We start from the raw sequence: 26,697 nt of genomic DNA on the forward strand, positions 1-26,697 counted from the left end.
ACTTTTTAGAGTAAAAATGTATTTTTCATTAAAAGTGAATAGTACCGGATATGTTTCGTTAAAATTCCCTTAAATTTATACAATATTATCGAGATTTGCAAGAGGCAATAAGACCATACAAAGCAATAGACGTTTAACGCGCTTAGGCCCTTGCGTGCAAATTTTGTGCCCCACACAAGTTAGGACACAAATCCTCTCCGGATATGAGCCTAGGGATCAATAGATCCGGGCTATTGAAATTTGATCAAACAGTTACAATTATTATAACTTTTAGGGAGGTTCCCTATTTGTAACCCGTTTGATCAAATCTCAATGACTTGGATCTATTGATCCCTAGGCTCAGATCCGGAGAAGATCTATGTCCCACAAGTTAATGAATAATGAACTAGCCCAAATATGTAAACAGAAAGAGCTAATAACAAAGTAAATAACTTGAAAAATCAAATTCCACACAATTACAATAGCAAGGAAATATGAGATGCACGACCAACAAAGAAAACTCACAAACATAACTTATAAGAATTCTAATAGTAATTTAATATATGTATTGTTAATCCTAAAAACTACCAAACATACGTGGCGCGTAAGCCGAGTAATTAATAAGCTAACTACATCATTCGATTGTGTGCAGGGCATGCCAACTTGTCGGCCGAGCTCTGCCGAGTAGTAAAATGTGTTGATGTTGCGTTAAGCGCGCTGCTGACTTCTCAATCTTGTGACTGCGATCGAGGAAGGAACGCGTCTCGGCCTTCGAGTTGTAAAGCCTGAAGACAAGGCTACTAGTCTTGCGAAGTTCACGGATCGTCGGCGTCGGGTTCGATCACGGTGATTATATTCGTAAAAGTATAAGCACGCCGAATTGGCACCAAACTATAAGGACATATACTCAAAAGAGATGTATGTCTTGATGGTGAATGTGATTCGACCGTCAGAATGCCGAACTCTAAAACTTACTTGTGGATATCCAATCATAAAACAACTTGGTGTTCAATGCGCCGAGCCTAGTAATCTGTAACACCTCACTTCGTCGCGAAGGCTAGTGAGATGACCCCTGCCAATAAGGACTCAAAAATCCTTCTTGATCGAGACTTGGATAGATAACCAGTCGGCCTCGACGCAGTGCTGTTTATCCAAACTAAAGGTGCTCCACGATTGGCTGATTCTACGACAACAATGTTATTTCCAAGGTTCTAAAAAACGCTAGGCGCTAGTCGGGCGACGGGCTAGCGTTTAGCTCCTAGGCGGCGCCTAGGCAGCCTAGGTGGATTTAGGTAAATTTCTTGTATATCTTGTAAATAAGTGCATATTGACACCTAAAAAAAAACTATACTTGTATGGATAATAAAATAATAATAAAATGCAAATTAGATACACTATTTCCATAAGTATTGGATGAACTTGTAGTACATTCATCGTTTTCAAATTAGATACACCATTTCCATAAGTATATCACCATGAAACCAAAAAAAAAAACACACAATTAATAAAAAATAAATTAAAAAAAACCTCCTAGGACCGCCTAGCTAGCCTAGCCGTCCAGCCCGCCTAGGCCCAACCCGATTTTTCCCCGCGAATTGTCTAAAAACGCCTCGGTTGCTAGGCGCCCAGAGCCTAGGCGGCCGCCTAGGGCGTTTTTTAGAACACTGGTTATTTCTCCAAACTGAAGATGCTACCAGTTGCCTTCACAATGTTATTTATCCAAACTAAATATGTGTCGTCAAGAAAAAGAAAATAAAAATGTCAAGGTTGTTGAGAGGTTTCGCATAGAGCGAGAGTTTGCGCATGACAGTTTATGTGTTGAATTAGAGAGAGCACTGAATGATGCACGCTTTTCTCTATTTATAACAATAAACTCTCTCATGGCCAAGCTAGAACCACACTCAGATTATGACTCCTTAACTTAATTTAACTAGGACTCGGCCAATCCTAATTCAACTGGGACTTTGAACCCACCTTTTAAACGAGCCAAATTCATCTCCCGAATCTCAGCATCCTTAGGACTCCTTATCATACTAGGTCTCGACTATTTCACCTTTATCCGAAATAATCCTCTTCATATCTAGATTCGGCCAACCTTAACAGGGCCGGTCCATGACAAGATTCTAAACAAACATCTATGGGGCGAGCATATTTCTGAGCTCGGCCCAAAATAACATTTTGATTCCAAACATGTATATGATCAAGTTGTGTTCAAATCTGAGAATAACAATACCATCACCATTCCATATCCGACTTAAGTGTTTTAGTAAAATACCCAAACTCAGCCAATTACCTCTATAACCGCCCCCATTAAGGTCAGATATCGGGGTACGCAAACTCATGGCATTTTGCCATCCCTACATGGCTACACCCATTATTAATAGGACATGGATCCTCTCCGGATCTAATTGTTCTAATCCACTTAGTCAAATCATCTGAGTCATTGAAATTAATCTAACGATTAAAGTTATTATAACTTTTAAAGTTGGTCTTTATTTGTAGCCGTTGAATCCAATTTAAATGACCTGTATGATTTGAATAGGTGGATTAGGACAACTGGATGGATCCATGTCCCAAACCCTGTTGTGATTGACCGGATTGACGATGAGGTGGCCGCGTGCTCGTTACTCAAGAGTCACTGTAGTACAAGAACGCGTAACACCACCCAGTCAAAACGCAACCGCGTTTATAAGCACGGACCCGGCTTGCCTGGCCCATTGAAATGACCCAATTAAAAAATTAATTCAGCAAAAAAATGATCATGAGGTGTTAGAAATTGGCTACCCTACCCCAAGTCTCCAATGACTCCGTCCACACGAATAAAATAAGCATAACTAATTAAGTAAACTTAATTAACTAGTTGTTATTATAATATCATTTGTGAGTGCTCACACTAAGTACACACTAGGTCGACAAAATTTTCACGACTGACCCGACATGAAAAATAACAGGTTTTGAGTCAATCCGTTAATGATTCTGGTCTTGTTAAGTCACCCATTAAGCATCCGTTAACGAGTTGGGTCGTTATCGAGTCACACGTTAAGAACCCGATAACATATCATTTTTCAGATCTAGACATTACACATATCAATTTTTGCATGATCAGTTAACCCGACACGAAACGACACGATCGGTTAATGAATTGAGTCATTATCGGATCATTCATTAGGAACTTGTTAAGATAACAGATTTGATACGACACGACCCATTAAGATAACGAGTATGACACAAAAACAACACAACCTGACAAACACAGCATACCCACTCCACACCAACCCCCACAAAATAATTGAGATTAGAGAGTAATTCCTTACCACTTTATATCCCATTGGTTAATTATAAAATTAAGCATCAATATTTGATATGTATATACTAAAGAACAAGTATGGTTTGGTTAAGATACATAACCTGAGTTAGATATATGGTTTTTAAGCCGGCAATATATTTAAAAGCAATATACTCAATTTTCTATATTCAGTTCCCTGCTTACTGAAATCGCTTGCCAAAAAAAAAAAAGACCCATATATAAGTAAAAAAAAAAAAAAATATATATATATATATATATATATGTATATATGTATATATGTATATATGTATTCAAATTCCATTCAAACTCTGTGGCCCGTCGCTTTAAAGACCCCCAAGGAAGAAAAATAAGCAAAGAAGAACAACTTCTAGCTAGTCAGTCCATGGATGCTGAAGCTTCACCGTAAGTTACTCGATTGCTTTTTTTCATCGATCACCTCTATTTTCCAAACTGTATGATGAATATATAATATACACACAAATATATGTATCCATATATATAACAGTATAATTAATTGTGCAGGTTTGAGAGCAGTGAGACAGTTGCGAGTTTCTTGGCATCGACTCCCTTGCTTATTGAGTCATGGAGGCTATGCAGCGTAGCAAACACCACTCCCGGCACCGCTTTCGAATCCCAACAAATCGGAGACGTCGGATATTTTGCTTTATCCGGAGGAGAAGAATGTTTGAGTTTCAGAAATTTGGTAGCGTTGGAGACCGCCGGCCACGGCCTTTTCCCACCATTATCCAACAACAACAATAATAATCATAATAATATTATTAATGGAGAGGAAGAGGCTGTCATGGTGCATGCAGGGCTGCTCAAGCTCTTCGTGTCCCTACGCTGCTCCCAAACGTTCCAAGACCAGGTCAGATATATCATCCATTCATCCATATATTCTTTTCCTTTTAATTATTTTACTCCAATTTATTTATTTTTGGTGTTGATGTTAAGGTAATATGACTGAATCCTCTTGTTTTGTCATCTTACATATGTGGATGACATTATTGTTGTTGCATGCATATCCCTACCTATATGGATGCATATGTTAATAATCAAATTGATGTCTAAGAAATCATGAGTTTTAACCAAATTGAATAAGGGTCATTGGTTTAATCGCATGTGTTTTTATATATATATATATATATAAACTACATATCAATGGAACTCTCTCTCTCTCTCTGAGTCAACCAAAAAATGGTGAAAATACTATTTAGTTTTCTATCACAACAAAAAAGTTACAAGCAATAACGTAATTTCACAAAACAAAATTTTGTTGTTTTTTGTTTGATCCTTACTTACAGATAACGTCTCTAATTTTTTTTAAATAAATAAATAAAACTCTCTCCTTCTCTCCTCACTCTCACATTCTCTCTCATTCTTTTCCTCTTTCTCGTTCAATTTTAAAAACAAAAATAAAAAATTTCACACATACTTTGTGTGTGAGCATATACTTGAAACTAGTGAAAATGACTTCAAAACTTTGAATTTTAACTAAAAAATTAAAAATCATCTACTAATTTTATTTAATAGGCATGAGAGAAAAAGAGAAAAATATAAAAAAAAACCCAAACTAAAAGCGAGTGAGCACACCAACCCTTTTACTTCTCTCTCCGTCATCTCCAACATTTGCAAGAGGAAATTACAGCCAGCTTGAAAACGAACGCGAAAAGCATACAATGACTGGGCAAGTCAATCCTATGGAGTTTGCTGCTGAATCATGATCCATCTTTGTCTCCTTGTGTGGCTTCCACCATTTATGTCGTTGCTATGTCTTGTTTTCCATCACAAATAAAGTAAAAAGTGGAACAAGTTAAAGAGGAAGAGATTTATATAGAGGAGGATGGGAATCTGCATATCTGCAAATATATTGGAATATTATAATTTAGTTACGATCATTTTGCAAGTATATTGGAATCTACAGATGTCAGTTGTGATCATTTTGCAAGAAATTGATAATTTAGTTGTTCTTGTATGTGTCTTGGAGGAGGGAAAAATGGGTGGAAAGCTTTGGGAATGCCAATAGTTAATGAAATAAAAAATAGTTGCTTATGAAAATAGATGAGACAGTATTTATGAAACAAAATCAAGAAAAAGATACTATTTATGAAATTGTACCAATTATTATACATTATTTATAAAATTGGACAAGAACTCGACACTATTTATAAAACATGATCAAGAACTAGGCACTACATATGAAAGTGGACCAATAACTAGACACTATTTATAAAACTCGACCAAGAATGAGACATTATTTATGAAACTATACCAATTTCTATACACTATTTATGAAATATGACCCAATAACTAGACACTATTTATGAAAGTGAACTAAGAACTAGACACTATTTATGAATCTGAACCAATAAATAGTGTAGTACCATTCAGTTTCATAAATAGTACATTATCGTTCAGTTTCATAAATAATGTTCAATTTCATAAATAGTGAAGTATTGTTAAGTTCCATAAATAGTGTAGTACTGTTCAGGCACAGATCCCGCCCGTCAAATTTTTTTTTATATTAAAAATGTGTCATTTTCATTAAAATTTAAGTTCTTTTGTTCTCTTTATTAAAATTTAAAGATTTTTCATTAAAATTTAAGTTTTTTTTATTAAATAAAGTTATAGTATGATTTTTTGTTAAAATAAACTTAGCTCAAACCCTTTTCAAGCCTCGTATATATACATATATGAAATTGAACAAGGGTTTTGGTTTAACCATATCAAGTTAATTTGAGGCAACTGTGACAAGTTGTAAGAGTTTTTTAGCATCATATTAAGTTACCAATTACTATATCTATATAATATAATGAAATTAAATAAGGGTATTGGTTTAACCAAATTAAGTTAATTTGAAGCCAATTGTGATGGATTTGGATCCTCTCCTGAGCTCAGCATCCTAAGCCTACTAAGCAAATCACATGGCCCGTTGAATTTTGATCCAACGACAACAATTATTATAACTTTTAAAGAGATCCTCTGTTTGTAGCCGCTGGATCAAAATCTAACCGTCCATATGATTTGCTCAGCAGGCTCAGGATGCTGAGCTCAGGAGAGAATCCAAATCCAATTGTGACAAGTTGTAAAAAAAAATTTAGCGTCTATTAAATTAGCACTACTGTACAGTAGTTCACTATTTTCTTATTAAACCATGTAATCAGTTAGGTCAGGCCCGTTTGGCCCCTGCAAGTGCTTCTGGAAGCGTATAATATAATCAAACCGTTGACTTGGATTATGCAGATGACCTTGACTTAATCCCTAAAAAACGTTTTTTGACCAAGCCCTAATGCCATCATAAGCAGTGGCGGATTCAGGTTTTCAAGATCGGGGGGTCCCAACATAAAAGCTTAAAAAAAAATATATATATATATATATATTAGACTAATTTGGTTCTAAATCACTATTTTCTACTGAATTTGGTTCATTGAATAAATCAAGATTAATCTCAAGGGTAATAAAATCAACAAATTCTATTTAGCAACATAACGCAATTAGTGACTCTACAAAGATAAAATTTGCTAATGTAACATATATCTTATAATTGGGAGTTGGGACTAGAGTCTAGGATTAAAAAAACTTCTATGAATTTGGAAGATATTAAATTAGGCAGCTAAAGGCGGTGGAACAGCAAATGGTGGTGGGGAATAGGGTAACTTGGGTTTAAGGTTGGAAGGTTGCAACGATTGGGGCTGAGAGTTCTTAAATATAATTTGGAGATATTGGAAAAGACCAGGGTTCTTGGGATTTGTAGAGAAAATAGAGATATTTTAGTTTTTAAATTTTTTATAATGACCAAGCTAAAAAACGTTGTCATTTTGGCTAGGTCTTTTAAAACAAAAATTAAAAACCTCTTCTTCTTCTTTGTCATAATCACTACTGCCTGCACATCCATAGAGGCAACAAGTCTCTCCACTGCACCTGCCCAAATTATTGGAGGGTCCGAAAGGTAGATCACAAGTGTTTCTTCAGACTTCCGAAGGGTCCCGGGACCCCTGGGTCCCTACATGGATCTGCCAGTGATCATAAGTGCATGTTAGATAGCTTAAACCGAGTAAACGGTTTAGGTTAGTTTAAGGGAGTCTTATATGCTAATTAATTTGTAGGGACAAAGAAGTGTTATTTGGGTGACAAATTAATAGAACGTTTGGGACTTGCAGATCAGTATGAAAGGGTGATTTCTAACTGTCGATGACTTTGCTTTTTGTTTGGTCATGATCGAGTACAAAAGGGTTATAGCTTTTGAGAAAACCTGTCGGGAGTATAAAGGGGGTGTGAAAAGGAGGAAATTAAGGAAAGGAAGCTATGATCATATTTTGAGTCATAGAAAGTGAATTAACTTTAATTTCTCTTTCTCTCGGGATCTTTCGAAACAAATCAAAAACACTGAATCCTTGATAAAAATTTTAAAATACAAAATATTATAATAATATCCTAGTTAAACTCCTATAACTTGAAATCTAGACAAACTTAGAGCATCTATGTTGGTATAGGCAAATTAAGTAGACAAAATTGCACCATACGGACTTCTGTGACGTGTTAACGACTCAGTCTTCGTGAAAAAAAAAAATTGATCGCTCCAATGGGCTAGGTAAACTAAATAAGCTTTAGAGTGAGTTCTTAATCCGTTGCTTTCAAGTCCAAACCTACGTTTGCTTGGTAAGTAAGATTGAGTTGTGCGAAAGGTTAGAAGCCAAAACCTTTGGTAATAATAAATAGTATAACACGCTTGTTTCTTTATCTTACCCATAAGCTAAGGCATGTTCTTCATGTTGCAGCTGATAGAAGGGTAGTGGATCATCCTGATAATTAGGATTACTTATGCAAAATTTGGTGGTTACTTGTCTATACCATTAGAACAAGATTTTACTTATATATAGCTCATGCTCATAAAACCATATTTAACTATTCCTTTACTAGTGCCCCACTCCAACCCACTGATGCTGATATAATTTTAGGCTTTTTCGCTATGGCCGTGAGGATATATTCCCTCTGCATGCCAACCACTAGACAAGTTAAAACTTAAGGATCCTCTTCGAATTCTTTTTGTGAAGATCTAGAAGATCCTTAAATTATGTCCGTTTATCGTACATCATGCGGTTAGAAATTATTTTAAATATTTTTATTTAAAATTAAATATGAACAGTACCTGACGAAAACTAATCTCACGATGTACGATGAACGAATACGATGTGAGGGCCGGAGAGGATCCTCATTCAAGTTAAAATTCGATTCAGTTGTCTACATCAAAACTTCTCTTTTAATTAACACATTTTTTGAGTGTGATAAGATAATTAAGTTCCCACTCGTGCAGTAATTAACATTTTGACTTTGGATAATGTTAGAGATACTAGATTTTTTAAATCAAATTTGCAAACCAAATGATGTAGTTGTTGATAATTGGATTATTAGTTAAGTATCGATTAGCGTGCTTATTTCCTATTGATGACACAAATGTTTGCAAATTTAATGTAAAATTTTAGTCTACGCATTACTCTTGCACTTTTTGTTTTGGTTATGAATTGAGAAGGTAATAAATGAAAGATCAGAGATCGAGGAGATAAAATAAGTAGAAATCACAACCTAAACAATTTAAGTTTAAAACAAAAATAAAATAGAAATGAGTGAAATGAGTGAAATGACATGGCTGCCAAACAAACACTATATATTTTTGGACTCTGAATTGCAGTTGGAGCTTCAGAAACTCAAACCAAACATTCGTCGATCGATCTCATACTTCTGGGCATACGACTGGTTGTTTGTTGCAATACAACACTTGCATCATTATATTATGGGAACTTTAACGAAAAGTTCAGTACTGTTCATTTTAACGAAAAACCACATTTTTACAGTAAAAAGTCAATCCTGATACTATTCAATTTAACTTTTATTTTGTCCTTATCATTAAAACTAAAAATTTTCAAACAATTTTCATTAATTTTCTTTTATATTATTTGCACGTCGCGGGTCAATTTTGTACGTAAGCTAAGTACTGTTGTAAGCACTGCTGTAAGCACATTTAACCTTTTGCGCAAGAGACATGTTGACTGCCTAAGGCTTACTAAGCTTGAAGTAGGATTCTCTTCTCTTTTTTTTTTTTTTTCTTTTTTTCCCTCTTATTTGAATGGTCACGGTTAAATCATGTCAATATCTTATATTAATTTTTTATAACAAAAAAAACAAAATAAGAGAATATAAAAGGAGGGGAGATAATCTTAATCCTACTGGCTTAGCCTTAGCAAAGATTGCTTTCCCACTTCCACATCTCTTTCGTTCGCATGGATTGCTTTCCCACTTCCACATCTCTTTCGTCAACAAATTGCCAATCAATCAAACTCCATCTTTCTTTAATTTAATTTTAAAAGAGTATAAAAATAAAAAAATAAAAAAAACAGTTAAGTCTTGTTTTCTTATTTTGAAACCGTTTTGATGTTTAAGTTCTTTTTGTTCACTTAAATTAGAGTTTGAAAACTTTTGACAATAACAAAAAAATTAAAGGTTGAAGACTATCACTTCTTAACTCCCTCTCATGTTAACGCATATAGATTTGGAAAAGTCTGAATTTCTCTTTAAAATCCATAATCTAATACTAAAAATTCAGGAATAATGTCAACTCTAGTTGATTCGAAATTTATTTCTTACTCTCTATTTTTAAGTTCTCCAGACTCCTTCATTTTCCTATTTTATTAAGCAAAAATGCCCTTAGTGTTGCTATGATGCTACTTGTTATTAAACAAAAAACTCTCACCTTTATATCTACTGCTAATATTGGGGGCAATAAGAGTTTGACCAACCAAATTCAGTCTTTCTTTTGTAATTAAGGTAATGATTTGGAGTATGAAAGCATAGAAAAAACCGTAAGTGTGGTAGGCATTACTGGGTAATTGACACTTAAGGTTGTGCGCACAACTGGATGTCGTATGGCTTTCTTTTGTTTTTTAGGGTTCAAAACAATCAAATAAAATCTTCTTTTTATTTTTTTATTTTTAGTGGAATCATACAGAGCTTGTTAGAAGAAGAAAAAAAAGCTTTAGTTCAATAAGTCAATGAGCATTTCATGTCTTAGCTTAGTCCATCTAGTTATTAAGGCCTATAAGATTAGGCCGAGTATTTTAAAATTAGCAGCAAAAACCCTTAAAATTACAATACCTAAATCTTCGTTTCTTTATATCCATAAATGTTCAACTTGCCAAGTGAGTTATAAAACGGTCTGCTAGTGCTAGATGTCCGCCTTGATAATAATATCTGCCAATTGATCTTTGGTCTTCATAAACGGAACGTCAAATGACTCAAATATTATCCATTCCATGTTAAATTTTAACTGCAAATTTGATTAGTAGGATATATTGATTAATGCACCATATTGATCCGCTCACTACAAGTTATAGACTCAAGTGATATATACAAATGCTGCTGATGGTGGTGCAGGTGTCGGCCCTAATAGAGAAAAGCAAGTCCATTGTGATCACAGGCCATTCTATAGGAGGAACAACTGCCTCACTCTGTGCTCTCTGGCTCCTTTCTTACCTCCGATCCATCTCTTCCACCCTTCCAGTCCTTTGCATTACCTTCGGATCACCATTGCTCGGCAATACCTCCCTTTCGCGAGCAATCCTCCGAGAAAGATGGGGTGGCAATTTTTTCCACGTAGTTTCCAAGTACGACATCATGCCAAGACTACTCCTTGCTCCAATTGAATCATGCAGCACTCAAGTACTGCATTTCTTAGTACAATGCTTTCAGCGCTTTCGAAATATCGGTGTTCATGTTCAACTGCGCGACGAAGAGAAAGCTGCACTATCCAGCTTCGTGTCAGCTTATTTGCGTGCGTCATCATCGCAAGAAGGAGAAGAGAGAGAAAGCAGCAGCAGCAGCAGCAGCAGCATGTCGTATTGTCCATTTGGGAGCTACTTGTTTTGCTCACAAGAGGGAGCTGTGTGTGTGGAGAATGCAGAGTCTGTGATGACAATGATGCATTTGATGTTTATGCCAGCTGAAGCTAACCCAATGTGCTGTATCCAGGATCATCTCAACTACGGAGATTATGTTGACAAGATTTCTTCACAGTTTCTGAAGACGAGCTTCATGCAGCAGGATGAGCTTCCAGAATCAAGCTACGAAGCAGGGGTTGCATTGGCATTACAGTCCTTAGGAATAAATAGCCACGTATGTGTGTTTCGTTTGTGAAATGAACCGAACCTTTTTTCATCCGTTCATCTCATGTGTATATGTTGAATTAATGAATTTCAGGAACCGGCTGCCGCACCTGCGAAGGAGTGCCTAAAGATAGCAAGGCGATTAGGACGTACCCAAAGTTTGAATTGTGCTAATTTAGCTGTTCGGCTCTCCAAGTACACGCCTCACAGAGCTGAAATCGAGTGGTACATGGCATCCTGCAACGAGTCTGGTGAGCAACTGGGGTACTATGACGCCTTCAAGCAAAGGGACTCCTCAAAAAAGGGTAACAGGGTCAACATGAACCGCCACATGCTTGCTGCATTTTGGGATGGGGTGATAAAAATGATGGAGACAAATGAGTTGCCTCACGATTTTCACAGGCGAGCAAAATGGGTAAATGCTTCCCAGTTTTACAAACTCCTCGTTGAGCCATTGGACATCGCGGAGTACTATAGAACTGGTATGCACCGTGTCAAGGGTCATTACTTGGCGCATGGAAGAGAGAGGAGGTTTGAGATATTCGACAGATGGTGGAAGGAGATAAGCATCAACGATCAGAAGCAAAGTAGAAGCAGAAGCAAGTTTGCAGGTTTGACTCAGGATTCGTGCTTCTGGGCAAAGGTGGAGGAAGCTAGGGAATGGCTTACTAATTTTAGAAGTGAGACTGATACAAGGAACCTACATTTTCTGTGGGAAAATATCAATAAATTTGACAGCCATGCAACCAGTTTGGTCCAGAGAAAGGAGGTCTCTAAAGACGTTCTGGCAAAGAACTCAAGCTACATGAAATGGCAGCAAGAGTTTGCAGATCTGAGATCGCAGGTACGCCACGTCCAGCTTCAAATTCCAAGTCTTAGAGATGGGTCTTATTTACTTCCCTAGTTTGCATTCTGGAAGGCTATGCAATGCGTATGCATAGATGTTTATACTTTAAAGATTGTGCTTTAAGTCTTTAATTTTGTACTAGACTGTGTCAACTTCGTCTTAATTATGGCATAAATTTGTCTGATATGTATATACAATCTGTGCGCAAGTGTTCGTGTGTGTGCGCGTGTAAATTACCTTTCCGCTATCAGTTTCAATGTTTCTAACAGGTCCTTTGAACCATTTCCTTGCATCCAACATCCACCAAAGCATTATTAGCCCCAATCCCACACTCAAAGCAACAGGTGCACAGTTGCATGTATTCCAAGTAATTGGGTAGAAGGTCGGGAGGAGGAGGAGAAGGGAAGACAGAACTGGTATAACAAATCCACGGGAAGGCAACCAAGCAAATTGGCCTTCTTGCTTTCCCCAAATAAAATGGTCCACCTTTGAAGTTGTTTGCCGGCATTACCAATCTTGCAAAGATTGGAACTGCACATCCTCCCACCCATCCAATTCCCTGTACATGTTGAAGTTATGGCAGTGAAGACTAGATTGACTATCAAGATTGGAAGTCCAAGGAGAATGCAGATATTCAGTCTTTGTAGCTAAAAGTTGCGTTTTGGGATGTTCACAGATTATTCATACTGATTCAAACAGATAATCTATTTGTTAAGAAGTTTTTCTTTTCCCTCGTGCTCAACCATTCAAATTCGGGCTGTCGGCTATGAAGAACCACACCAAACAGTTTTACTTCCCCGGAAAGAACAAATCAAATCCACTTTGCAAACGTTGTAGTACAATGAAACAGCCGAGCAATATCGTTCGATTAGTTTTCACTGTAAAGGAAACAAATCAATAAGCACACAGCAGATACCTCTTTCAAATTCTCAATAAAATTGGATATATCGGTTGTGTTTCCTGCTACATTCTTGTATAGCAATTGGCAATGAAAATATGATAAAACTGTAATATGACAAAGTAGCAAGTTCTCTCCTCTTTCTTTCCAAAGTTGAATTATAAAAATTCAAAATTTCAGTTGCACTCTACTTCAACCGCAAGCTTCTTTGGTTCACTCAGACACGAACCCTTATTAAAATTTTCTTCTGTTAATTCTATGTCGCATTGGCTCTTATTTAAGCAGACCTGCAATAAGTAGAAAGCATGTTAGGAAACTGACAGTGAAGACTCAAGTCATATAAATGCCGATAATTATATTACATGAGATTATGTAAGGTAAGGGTGGATCCAGTAATGTTCAAAAGGGAACTAAAAAAACCGAACTATTTATGGACAACGAAGAACACCTAAATTTAAGGTCCAAATGACATGAATTGAATTAAAGAAATACGACTTTTGTGTGCTAGGTAAGGTTAAAGTTGAAGAAACACTGTATCTAAAGCTGGTTGGGGTGGGCTAACTGTCAAAAACTTCTAAATTATATGCTATCAAAATGTAATCAAACTTGCTGACAAGTTTTGAATTAAAGATGGTTTGTAAAAATGTTAGCAAGCATGCTGACAAGCTTACTGGAATAGGAAATCCTCCCCAACAATGACAACAAATACTCAATTGGACACATCTATAATTCCAGTTGAACTCACGTAAAGGGGAGTTGGATGTGCTTACCTTTTCGACCACAGAAATGGAGTTAGGGTCATGGCAGTTGCCCTGTGCATAGGACCCACAGGCGCCTGTAGGATTCCCGAAGCTGGCAAATTTTACACTTGAAATATGTGTATCCTCGGGGCAACCTAAATGGACGGTTGCAACGGTTTTGTTACTTCCACTTCCCTCATTCCAGGATTCAAGGTCAATAGAGGGGTAATTCTCTGCTACAAGAGCGCACACACCAGTGATTTTCCGCCTTGAGAACTCAATTTTGGATGGATCTCCACCTTTCTCCTCGAATATCACCAGTACGTTTCCAGATTGCTTGAACCAAGACCGTGGAACATGGTACCTGGTCCAGAAACAGTAAGACGTGAGTTTTTCATGGTGACAAACAATAGAGATGTCAGTTTGCATTATGCAGTTTCATCTCATTAATTTTAGAAGAAAGAACCGAGAACACCATGAAGATCGAAGTCTATTACTGTAAAATATTTCGTGAATTGACAGCATAAAAAAGTACAAACTTGTTGACAAGGGAAAACAAAGCATGATATTCGTATTTTGTGGGTTTGTATCTACACATCGAAGTGAAGCCTCTAAACCATAAACATCATAGTTATGTTTTTTTTTTTTTGGAAAGAAAAATGGCATTGAAAATTTGCGAAAGGATTCCAAAGCCTATGTTCTGATACATACACATGTACGTATATACATGCTTGCTTATGTGTGTATTCATGCCTGTGCTTGATGGTCATCGTATCCTGGTAACAGTGTAAAAGCTTTTTCATACATTAGTCCAAGTACATAATTCTCTTGAGTCATGAGCTTCTCCTTTTTCTCATTTTAAGATCTGATAAAGGTCACGGAACATTTACCTACATCTGTCTGGTGCAAAAAATATTTTGGCAGCAATTGAAACAGATTCAAAAAATAATTGTCTTCCAAAAACAAAAGGTGTAATGAATTTTTTCCGATGTTGTATTACCATCTTTGCGTTGGTTCTCCACACCCTGTATTGCATTTGTCTGGATCGAATTTGCCTCTGTAATTGCATTCTTTAACACATCCATGTAAAGGGCCCTTCCTAGGCCAGTATCTTCCAATCTCTTCTCCATTTAACCAAGCTAGACCTTTTCCCATGTGAATCATATCCAACCCAACAGGATCATCACCCGATGGAGGGTCCACAATAACCTACATTATTTCGAGCAACCGATTATTCTCTATTACCTCCAGTAAACAGCCGTGTTCAAACCAAGTAATTGGTTATCGTCATACATAAGTGATGTCGGGTAATCCAGGTGCTCACCTTATACCATGTCAAAGGCTGTTCCTTTGGAGGTTCTGGGGCCGAAACCCAATTTACATTACCGAAACCTTCTTCCTTGTCAAGACCTTGATGCTCCCCTTCCAATCCGATCTGGAAATGGAAGAAAGAAACTAAGGTAAGTCAGTTAAAAATTTAAAATGGGCTGCAACCACATTTTAGACCCCTGTAAGATATTAACGGGTTGCAGTTTATGCGGTGTTCGCTCCAATTAAAGAAGTAAAAAGACAATAACACAAGATATAAAAAGGAAGAAAAATACCTTGTAGGTCCAATTATACGCTGACAAATCTATTGTCCCATTGTTGAATCCCTGAATCTTGACACTAGTTAGCCCTGCCCCTACCCATTCATAAAATGATCCTGCGTTCTAAAAGCATGAAGAAAAGATCAATAAGCTGTGGAAAATATTGGAAACAAGGTACATAGATGGTTGGTAAGGAGCCAACTAGTTTCAACAAGTACACTCAATAAGGAAACCTCTATTGATGTTCATTCGGCGAAAAAATATCATATTATGGAGGCCCATCCATCAATGTGGTCCAATGTATGAATTGTCTTTTTTTCCCTTACGTTTTCCATGTAAGATAGCAGTACATGAAAAAATCATTTATCCATATGATTACCATCACAATGATATCAATGTTTATCAACACCATGTTTGTCTGTATATTTGACGACAATTAGACGAGTAAATAGTTGCAGATTTTGCAGGGATGACTCTTGAAGAAAATCCTACAAAATGTTCTCCAATATGGAAGATTTTTTGTTAGATTGATTTTTTAAAGGGACCAAAAAAAGATATGCTTCGGACTATTGAACTGCATTGTAAGGTGAGCTCCTCAAAGAGGACTCCTCGTCAGAAGCTCCAATTCAAAAATATTAAGTTAACAAAATAACCGGAGTTGCAGACATATATTCAAATAATACACCTGTGTATACTCGTAGTTGTTTTCCGTGGTGCACCAGATGAAAGTAGTTTACACTAGAGTCTCAACTGACAGTTAACATTGAATAAATCATGGAAATTAGACATGACAGAAGACAACTATACCTGCAGACCAACTGTCATGCTTAGTAGAGCAATATCATTCTTCCCCTCCTTCAGAGAGATGGGAGTTTTTAATTTGAAGGGGAAGTGCGTGCCATTTCCAGCTGCACTAGCTGAACATCAAGCATATAAGACATTTATTAGCAAGAGGTTGTCCAAAAAGGATTTAGAATTAAATGACTCCGGCTGTGGGGTTTACTAAATTAATACTGTCAACAAATAACAAAATTAACTAGAACGTCAACTAATCATGGAGGTAACCAGAACAATGCACTAGAATATGTAGAATACTGGATGGCAGTAATGTAGCACCCACAAATGAGATAGACATGCACCAAAAACTGTTTCATAAATCTAATCGCACAGATCTGTTTTCAACAGTCTATACTTTGTAAGGGTGTAGTTAAAGATGGAGCATCTAATTAAACATAAATTGGAAAATGGATGGAGATGCTTAGGTCTCTTTGAAATGCAATGGTTTGAATATCAGAGGTGGGAGTTTCATATTCTCATCATGACTCCCCCATCCCACCCCCAAAATGTGGTAGACTAGGCCAAACACGGGGCTCAGACATGTGGCCAAATGGGGCCTGACCTCTTAATAACCATTTATAGTTGGAGCATCCAACCCAAAACCAACTGCCAAAGGAGGGAGACCCAGGAGCTTATTTACTGAAATGAAACACTTAGAATAACCTATGTCAGATTGTTATATCCTCAACAATAACTTCTGTCTCAATTTATGAGACGTCTTCATGAAATAAGAAAAAGTCACAAACTTCTGCCTCAATTCAGCCACAAATTATTTTTACAAGCATAAGCGTACCATCAAAATACCTAGTCCTGCAGATCAGGTATGACTTAAACAGAAAAAGAAGCAAGTCCATAGAAGCTTTCATTTTGAATACTGACCATAAGTCGTTTGGACAAGAAAAATAACCTTGGAGTTCTTGATTCACAAAAGCATGGACAGCATGACCCTTTGATTCAATTAGAAGAACTGGCGAGCTTCCTTTCTTTAAGAACTCTTCATTTTCACCGACCAATATGCTGCCATTAAAAGAATCATATGAGTCAAAGAAATTACTTGATTCAGAAAATCCTAGAGAAAATGACTTTAGATGGTAAACTATGCCGTTATTTTTTTCTGAATGAGCAGAGACAAACCTTGTTGTATACCAAAGATAGTCCGTCGTAAATTTTGTAGTGTTAATGTGATCTACCAAGCCACTTTTTACAAAGTCCGCTTCACCCCAAATCCCAGCTTTCTCCACAAATACATCCCATTTCAGATCTTTCAAGCTTTTATCTGCTGATCCCACTGATAGCTGCAAACTCTCAGGTAACATTTCAACTACAGAGCTCTGGGATCCAACCTATTGGAAAATTTCAAGTTGAATTGTAAACCCTAATTCAAAGCTAAAGTGATTAAAAAAAAAATATTCAGGAAAGCAGAGGGGCATATGTCATGACTATTTGTGAATCACTTGTAAAGAGCACAGAAATCAAGGGAATATTTCTTGATAAAGTAATGTAGATCGTTGGTCTTAGTACAATATGTCATCACTATTCCATCAGCAGTTATTCGCATATCATTTCTCGAGGACTCATAAATCAATGGAATATTTCTTGATAAGGAGATCTTAGTGCAAAAGAGTTTTATTTCAAACTCTCTACCATCATATATGCCATAAATTGTAGAGCATGCCAGCTTACTAGTCAATCATGTAAACAGTAAACCAGACCAGTTAGAGAACAATTTGCAATGTTTAGGGCCTCTCCCAAGAACAATATATCATTTTCATATCATTTCCATCTGCATACTGTTTCATTGTTCTATTGTTTCCTTTCTATATATTCTCTATGTATGCGCTCGAGCGTGGACACACACATACTGTTTCATTGTTTCAGTGTTTCCTCTCCATGAATGGGAGCACACACACGTAGACATATAAAGAGAGCATCTAGAGAAGGGTCTCAATTTTCTAGAAAAGCAGAAATATCTTTGCATTATAGTTGAATGATCTGAACTGTCTGTTTTTCAAATCTCTGTTTAAGGGTCATCATGATGGAAATAAAGTGATTATATATCTTCATATTTGGCTGATTTCTTGACAAGGATGAACCTTGAATGGAGATTTAAAAATTAGACGGTTCGGATCATTTTACTAGGATGATAAGTTCGTGATACAGGACAGCATAAACACTAAGATCTAAATGTAATAAGGGGTGTGATATCACACACCCCTTTAATTTTTTATCGTCGGATCAGATGAATTGAAGAAGATCAAAGGACAGAAATTAACAAGGGGTGTGGGAGAAGTAAAAAGGGGTGTGTGGATAGCACACCCCATGTAATAATTAAAGTGACCTGCCATTTAAACCACCTGACTTGGAAGTTTGAACAACATCCTGTATGTCTAAGATCTAAATTGTATCTCTACATATAGAGATACATGTGATACATGCATGTATCATTGAATACAAGATGAGATAAACATACAAACTTTTAAAACTAAGTTACCTTAATAGAATGCAGGCATCATAAAAGTTACCTTTGCTGTATTAAACACTACATTCTTGCAGTCTGGCAGTATGCTAACCGACCATGCTGGAAGATGATATGACATGTTTCGAAATTCTACTGTCTTGTCATTTTTGTCATCCATGTTCGCTATAAAGGCAGCACATGCTCCAGAAGAGTTGGTGAAGACATCAGCCTACAACATAGGATACTGTTCAGTAATTGTTCCCCATAGTCAAGCAGATTAAAAGCATAAACAGGCGGAACTAGAGATTAAAACTTCCAGTAAAAAATTATATGCAGCAATGAGATAGTACGGCATATATTTAGGTTTAACAGATCCACTTACAAGAACCATATAGCAATTCTTGCATATGTCAGTATCAGAATATCAAATTAATTCGAACATATCTAATGATCTTGAAGATGAAGTCGGTCAAATACCAAGCTTTAAACATGTTTTAGTGCCGAAGACAATAACCTGAATTACATACACCCTTATAACTAGATTTAACTTTCATTTGATAACTAAATTTATATACAAAAAAAATGATTAATATCTAGCAAAGATGTAGTCAAATACTATGATAAAATATACCTCTAGGGAAGGACCCAGTGATACATTAGTTGGCTGACTGTTGAGCATAATATGCTCACATAACTTGATGGCTCTGTGAAGTTGCTTAAGGTGCCCCCATTTTGGAAGCCTAGGTAATCCATATTCATCAATTGGTGCCTCATAGTCATAACTTGTGGTAATGAATGGTCCACCTGAAGTTCGACCAAAATTTGTTCCTCCATGATACTAAACCACGAAAAGAAGAGAAATGATAAAGCCGAAATTAACACCATTGATAATTATGTCAAAACCGTAATGTCAACAACAAGATAGTAATTAAGTACAAAATTGACATGGAATGTGATATTAGATGCAACAAAATGAAGTACCATATAGTAATTGTGTACGCTTCCGCCTTTTTGGAAAAAGCGAGCTACAGAAAAAGCAATATCTTCAGCTGGCCGGTGAGGATTCCAGCCCCCAAATGTTTTAAACCTGAAATGGATAGAGATTGATCCAAGCACATAAGTCAAGATGAAATTTTGATTCCCAAAGAACGAATATTAGAAGCATCATTGATTCATTGGCCTTTTGGGATGGGAGCTGAATTGTATTTGGTTTTCAAAGCGCCACAGTTTCATGAAGACAACTTATGATGAGGAAACCGTAGCAGAAAAGCTGCGCAGTATAGTAATAGAAACACAGAGAGACAGAGGTGAAATACTACATTACCAGCCAGGCCAATTTTCTGTCCAAATTTTAGGTTTGTTCTGATAGATAGGCGTAAACTGGTCACAGTAGAAGGAATTACAAGTATTTATCTGCAAAAGAAACATGGGATTGGTAATCAGTTATAGTCCATAACAATATAGAGCAGTCACGAACAAGTAACCATTTAATTCTGCCTGGGATCATAATGGGGTTTTATTTTGCGATACAAAACATGGCTAAGTAGATTTGCCAAATAAAACTCGTACATGTAATAGATAAGGTGAACAAATGAGCATTTCCAGGTTTTATATCGTTTTGACATAAAAAGAATACTTCATTTGAGAAATTGCAGTACAAAACTTTGATGAAAAATGTTAGAAATAGACCTTAAATCTCACAAACACATTTAAGGAAAACATAATTTGTTTGCACGTGCAGGATGAATGCTGTCCCGATTCCAAAAGTAAAAACAAAAACTTTTTAATCTCACAAAATCATTTTTACATTATTTAAAACATAATACACAGAATGTGGATTGTGCTAATTGTATATTTACATTTAATAATTGTAAAAAAACAGAAATTCTCTATGGTATGATAAGTGATAAACCGTTCAAGACCCTTACCACAGACTCTGGAGCATCAAATTGTTGGCACATTATCCAAGGCACACCTATATTCTGAGAAACAGCCATACTAGCAGCCCACATAGCATATTGTTTACCCCCTTCTCCGTAATCCTTTTCATAGTATCCATATTCATTTTCTACCTGCAACCCACAATGCACCATTCTATGAATCTTAACATCTGCTCGACGACATACATAAATGAGATTTGAAGCAAATTCCCAACAAACAAGATGCAAAACTAAAGCTGAAGCAAATTCCCAAACCCTGCAATTGATTTACTTGATCAAAAAAATTAGTTGTGGGTTCTGAAAGACTAAAAATTCATGACTGAAACCAAAGTTAACAATGAATAGTTAATCAAATTGTGTAACTCTACGTAATCAGACTCTACGGGGATTTCTCATATCAAATCTACTAGACACGAGAGATGTGTCTTGGAAATCTACTTTCAAGCACCCATATCCTTTAACTCTGGGAAATTACTTTCAAATACTAGTATCCCTTAACATAAAACACTATCATATAATAAGAACTTCAATCTGTTTGGGATAATGCATACCATACTAGTAAGAAAACCAAAAATGTAGTCATGTTCCCTCATCCTTATATTATTTAATAAAATTCTGTTTCCAATCACAGAAGTGAAATGTTGAAATCGAGAACCACTTCCAATCACACGATGTGATGATTCAGGGAACTAGAATGAATACACAATGTCACCAAGCTTAGCTAAAGGCTAATCTACGAAAAAAAATCAAATCAGAACAAATAAGATCGATATTGCCAGGGTTTTGAAATTTGGACCTAGAGGACCCATTTTAATAGAAGGGAACAAGGTTCATGAAATATATATTTCTTTCCTCCTCCTTTTGACATCTCCAGTGCATTTTCTAGAGTAGAAATGTAAGATTCTGGCATTGAAATATTTTCTCCACTGTTCTTATCTCTCAAGGAGGATAAATATACAGATACAAAGTATTGGTGCCGTGTAATTTCACAAAATCAGGACAGTTGATTGACTATCACCAGATGGTTCGGCAAGAAAAAAGATTGACTATCACTCTCAAAGTCAAAGATGCTTGCCTGGGCCAAGATAATAGGACCCCCTTGCGATGCAAAAAACTTCTCCTGTTTCATTAGGTCAACTATGAATGTTGTGAACTTCTGCATGTGATACTGAAACCCCAGCGAGTTTAAAAAAGAAAATGAATCAGTTAGAGACATGTAATTAATTAATCAAGTAAGCGTAAACTGAAAAATAATGGCAACACAATGGCTTAGTCATCGAGGCGAACAAAAATGTAATAACAAAATGAATACACTATCAAAGTTTATCACAAGATGACATGGAAGTGTGAATATTCTTTTCAACCAAAAGAGAATGAGTATTCTTAGAACATCATCTGCAAAGATATGTAACCTAGGATTTAACAATTTGACTCCCATACCTTAAAAGGCTTATTTTCAGTCCGAAACACAGTGCCAGGCACATAATGCAACCAAACAGGTATCCCTCTGTATTTACAAACGTGTTTTAGGAGTTGTCAGACAATAATTCAAGTCAGGAAAAAGAAAAAGAACAATCAACGACTACGATATTCAATGGAGATATGCAGCAGGAGCCAATATTAGCATATAGTCTCCGGTAGAAACAGTATTACAACCAAAATAGAAGGGCATACCCAAAGTACCATTCTGCCGCAACAAATGGGCCAATTCGAAGAATCAAATGCATCCCAGCCTGCTCGACGATTTTGACAAACTTTACCAGATCATATCGTCCCCCAAAATAATACTGAAAATCCCAAATAAGAAAAAGGAAAAAGTGCAAATCAGTTTACTGTATACACAATCATAAGTAGCACTTAAGCACAATGTCCATAATCAAAGAGCCATTTGATTGAAACTGGACTCACATTGCCTGGAGATGGTTCATGACCATTCCAAAACACATACGTCTCAATCACATCCACCCCTCCTTCTTTCGCCGTCTGAACTAGCTTCGGCCACATCTGCAAACAGGCACACAAACCGCAATCATGATTTAAACCAAATAACAATGCAGCAAGTGTTAAAGTTTCAGAGAGACGAGCCACGGCCGACCACTAATCGCATCAACAGATCGAAAGTAATAAAGGTCGTACCCAGTGCACAAGGCTCCCGCTTTACGCAGGGTCTGGGAGAGGTGAATGTCGGCTAGCCTTACCCCCATTTTATGGAGAGGCTGCTCCCAAGCATCCAAAATTCTAAATCAAATAATCAAACAAAATTAAAACGGATATGGCTCAAAGTCAGAGGTCTACTATCCAATCGAACACTAAATTGCCAAGTAAAATGCAAAAGCTACCAACTTTTCAGCGTGACTATGATTTGAAAGGAAAGAGTAAAGTGGGTTTTGAATTAAATTTGAGAAATGAGAAGTGAAGTGGATTAGTTTAGTTACCTCAGGGACGCTGCGAGGGTAGTGAATGGCAGCAGAGATGAGGAGCTTCCGCTGGCCATCGATGATCAGAGACCGGCTATCGTAGCTCACATTGCGCGCCGCAGCCGTTGCCAATAGCGCGATTGCCCAACACGGTAACAGCGAAAGCAGCAGCAATGGCGGCAGCAGCTTCATCTTCTCCTTAGTTCTTGGTTCTTAGTTCTTGCTCAGCGCAACGCTAGCTTAATAATGATAACTTGATACGAGCTCACTCACTCATTGGCCTTTGGGAACATGGTTAGTTGGCGGAGAGAGAGAGAGAGAACAGAGCATGTGAACTTGTGTAATCTATTTATGGCGAATAGTTGAGGGTTGTCGAGCTCGGACCTGGCTTCTCTGCCGTCCCATACACTTTTGTCCTCTTTTATTTGTGCGATGTTAAACACGTTAATATTTTATATTACTATTACTTTTTATTTATTATTTTTATACAAAAATTAATATAAAATATTAACATCGCACAAAATAAGAAATGATGAAAATGTATGAGAAAAGCGAGATCCGTCGAGCTCAGCGATCTGAGTGGGACAGAGACTGCCGAATACTGTCCAATGGGCATTGAGAGAAAGAGGACGAAGGGGTTTTTGGGAAAGGAAGTCGGTGGATCTCACGACTTCCCGTACAAGATTTTGCCTACAAAGATTTTCAAGCGATGTCGGAGTCATGAGTCATCCTATTCCTATCTCTCTCCTTAATCATCGCATATGCCAATCATAGGAAATAATTTAATAGGAATTAATATTACAAGCTAAGGCTGTACACGACTTACACGTAAATACTTGGGGTTTAATAGGAATTAATCTTATTAGATAAAGCACGTGTATATATTAAAAGAGTATGCTATCTACACATCTCTTTTTACTTCTTTTACATTTTTTTAGTTTTCGGCCGTCGGATCGGATGAATTGAAGAAGATTAACGGACATAAATTAACAAGAAATGTGTGAGAAGTAAAAATTAATGTGTAGATAGCACATCCCATATTAAATACCTAGGTTTAATAGGAATTAATATTAATAAATAAGACACGAGTACATGATAAATATTTGGGTTTAATATGAATTAACCTTACAAGGTAAGACATGCATACATGTTAAATACTTGGGTTTATTAAGAATTAATCTTACTAGGTAAGACATGTGTACACGATAAATACTGAGGTTTAATAGGAATTAATCTTACTTTATTAAGAATTAATCTTACTAGGTAAGACATGTGTGTGAACACGGAAAATTCCTGAAACGAAAGAGACAAGAACAACGTGCACAAACAAATATTTGTATTTGATGATTTTGATTTTGGGTTACAATCTCTCTCTATTTTGATCCTCTGATTCGATCTCCGTAAGGTGTTGATTTGTGAATGTTTGATTGATCCAAGGGCCGTCGAGGCTTGATCTTGGATGAACTGTTGGAAGTTTCTTCAAGGGGCCGTGGGCTTGATCTTTGAAGATGGATTTGAGCGGATCTTCAAGGAGCAGTTGGGGCTTGATCTTGAGGATGAGTGTTTCTTCAAGGGCCGTTGAGGCTTAATCTTGAATAACGGTGATGAGCGGGTCTTCAAGGGGTTTTGGGCTTGATCTTGAAGAACAGTGATGAACGGATCTTCAAGGGCTTTTGGGCTTGATCTTGAAGAACAGTGATGAACGGCTCTTCAAGGGCTTTTGGGCTTAATCTTGAAGAACGGTTAGATGTGTGGATTTGTCGACGTTGTTGATCCAAAGGGCCGTTGGGGCTTGATCTTGGATGAACAGATGATGAACGATGGTGCTTTCTTCAAGGGCCGTCGGGGCTTGATCTTGGAAGAACGATGAACGAGGAACGAAGAACACTTTCTTCAAGGGCCGTCGGGGCTTGATCTTGAAGGAGGATTTGATGAAGAACGAAAAGGGCTTTCTTGATCTTTCGGGATTTGCTTGAGAGCTTCGGAGTTTCAGAGCTTCAGAGCTTCAAGGTGTAATATGAATTCCTCAATGATTTTGGTTCTCCCTTCCCAAATGAATGAAATGGGCTTGTATTTATAGAATTTTCCAAGGCCTAATTTTGAATATAATATCCCAGATGAAATAAGTCGTTTCTGCCAGGTGTTGACACGTGTCCTATTTGATGACTTTTCCAACTCATTTCAATTTTCGTTGAGTCACACGCTACGTGTAAAATTTATGTAATACATGAGCGTTGACACTTTGATTTATCGGTCAACATTTATTTACCGAAATTTCGATGTCTACAAATGCCCCCACTTCAAGGCACGTCGTATACATGTGCTTGTCACGTGTAGGAGATGCGTTTTGAAGTCCCTTATTGTAGATGTCGATCCAAGGGCCATCGATGCTTGATCTTGAATTGGGCTGGAGATTTCTTCAAGGGCCGTTGAGGCTTGATCTTGAATTGGTCTTGAGATTTCTTCAAGGGCCGTCGAGGCTTGATCTTGAAGGTTGAAATTGGACCACAAGGAGTTTCATGTGGTAGATGATCTTTGGCTTTGGTAGTGGATGAATCGGCACGTATTTTGTTGCACTTGTTGACTTTCCACAGCTTTGATCTTGAACTGGGTTGGAGGATTTTCTGGATTCCTCCAATTGTTGATTTTCCACAGCTTATTCTTGAACTAGGTTTTGATTCAAGAGTGGTAGACACTTGATCTTGAATCAGACTTGTGATTTCTTCAAGGGTCGTCGAGGCTTGATCTTGAATTTGGCCGGAAACTTCTTCAAGGGCCGTTGAGGCTTGATTCTTGAAGGTTGACTCGAACACATGGCAAGCAGGCACGAGGTGAAGGTGACGACTTGTTGCTTTGTTCAATCTTTCTAATTCACACCTGAGCAGTTTGGTCAACGGTATGATCTTCAAGATTGATGGGCTCTTCTTCTAGTTGGTGACTTGATCTTTAAGGATTTGATTCAAGGGTGGTGAAACGGCACATGCAGCCCACAACGCCTAGCAAGTCGACCCAAGAATTTGAAGGTCAAAACGAGTCATCCACCCAGAGTGATTGCAAACCTGATGATATGGGATACTTTTGATTTTGAAGAAGTAGCGGATGAATCGGCACGTGCTTTGTTGCACTTGTCTCCACATGCTTCAAGGTATCATTTTCATTTCCTTTATCTGTTCCTTAGGCAGATGTGGCATCTTCTCGAGTTCCTCATCTCAGACTCCTTTTGCTGAGTTGACTGTGCAGGCTGCATTCTTCTCTGCTTGTTTCTTCTGCATGTTGTCTCCACATGCTGCAAGGTATCATTTTCACTTACCTTATCTGTTCTTCAGGCAGATGTGGCAGCTTCTTTGGAAGTACAGCAGCAGTGGGAGACGAGTACTCGAGAGCAGTGCTAAGTAAGCAATCAGGGAAGGGTTCCAAGCAGTCGGTTCCTTACCCGAGTTTGAGTGGAGGTTCCGGCATATTGTTTTCTTTATCCTTGTCTTTGTAGGTAAGAACAAGGACAAAGGAAAGGACAGGGAGAACGCATGAT

The 26,697-nt window shown here is 37.2% G+C and overlaps 2 protein-coding genes across 4 annotated transcripts; one reads left to right on the top strand and one right to left on the bottom strand.

The window, feature by feature from the left end:
* The first annotated feature begins 3,503 nt into the window (after positions 1-3,503).
* LOC126602507 (lipase-like PAD4) lies at positions 3,504-13,019 on the top strand. 3 transcript variants are annotated; one of them, XM_050269406.1, is made up of 5 exons: positions 3,504-3,688; positions 3,809-4,154; positions 10,715-11,452; positions 11,537-12,286; positions 12,541-13,019. In XM_050269406.1, the coding sequence occupies exons 1-5, from the start codon at positions 3,555-3,557 to the stop codon at positions 12,553-12,555; spliced, it is 1,983 nt and encodes a 660-aa protein (XP_050125363.1). In that variant the 5' UTR covers positions 3,504-3,554; the 3' UTR covers positions 12,556-13,019. The 3 variants fall into 3 exon arrangements, with proteins under 3 accessions (XP_050125363.1, XP_050125364.1, XP_050125362.1); XM_050269407.1 differs by having other exon boundaries at positions 3,505-3,688; positions 12,599-13,019; XM_050269405.1 differs by having other exon boundaries at positions 3,505-3,688; positions 11,537-13,019.
* A 183-nt stretch (positions 13,020-13,202) lies between these two features.
* On the bottom strand, positions 13,203-23,544 carry LOC126602505 (beta-galactosidase 10). The gene is made up of 18 exons (XM_050269403.1): positions 23,187-23,544; positions 22,660-22,755; positions 22,426-22,538; positions 22,192-22,258; positions 21,827-21,919; positions 20,740-20,883; positions 20,136-20,224; positions 19,793-19,898; positions 19,443-19,649; positions 18,876-19,040; positions 17,488-17,696; positions 17,261-17,370; positions 16,324-16,433; positions 15,532-15,639; positions 15,252-15,362; positions 14,928-15,136; positions 13,958-14,291; positions 13,203-13,474 (listed from the first exon to the last, which is right to left on the bottom strand). The coding sequence occupies exons 1-18, from the start codon at positions 23,358-23,360 to the stop codon at positions 13,364-13,366; spliced, it is 2,556 nt and encodes an 851-aa protein (XP_050125360.1). The 5' UTR covers positions 23,361-23,544; the 3' UTR covers positions 13,203-13,363.
* Between the last annotated feature and the right edge of the window lie 3,153 nt (positions 23,545-26,697).

The sequence above is a fragment of the Malus sylvestris genome, chromosome 15, assembly GCF_916048215.2.
Source record: "Malus sylvestris chromosome 15, drMalSylv7.2, whole genome shotgun sequence".
NCBI classification, from domain to species: domain Eukaryota; kingdom Viridiplantae; phylum Streptophyta; class Magnoliopsida; order Rosales; family Rosaceae; genus Malus; species Malus sylvestris.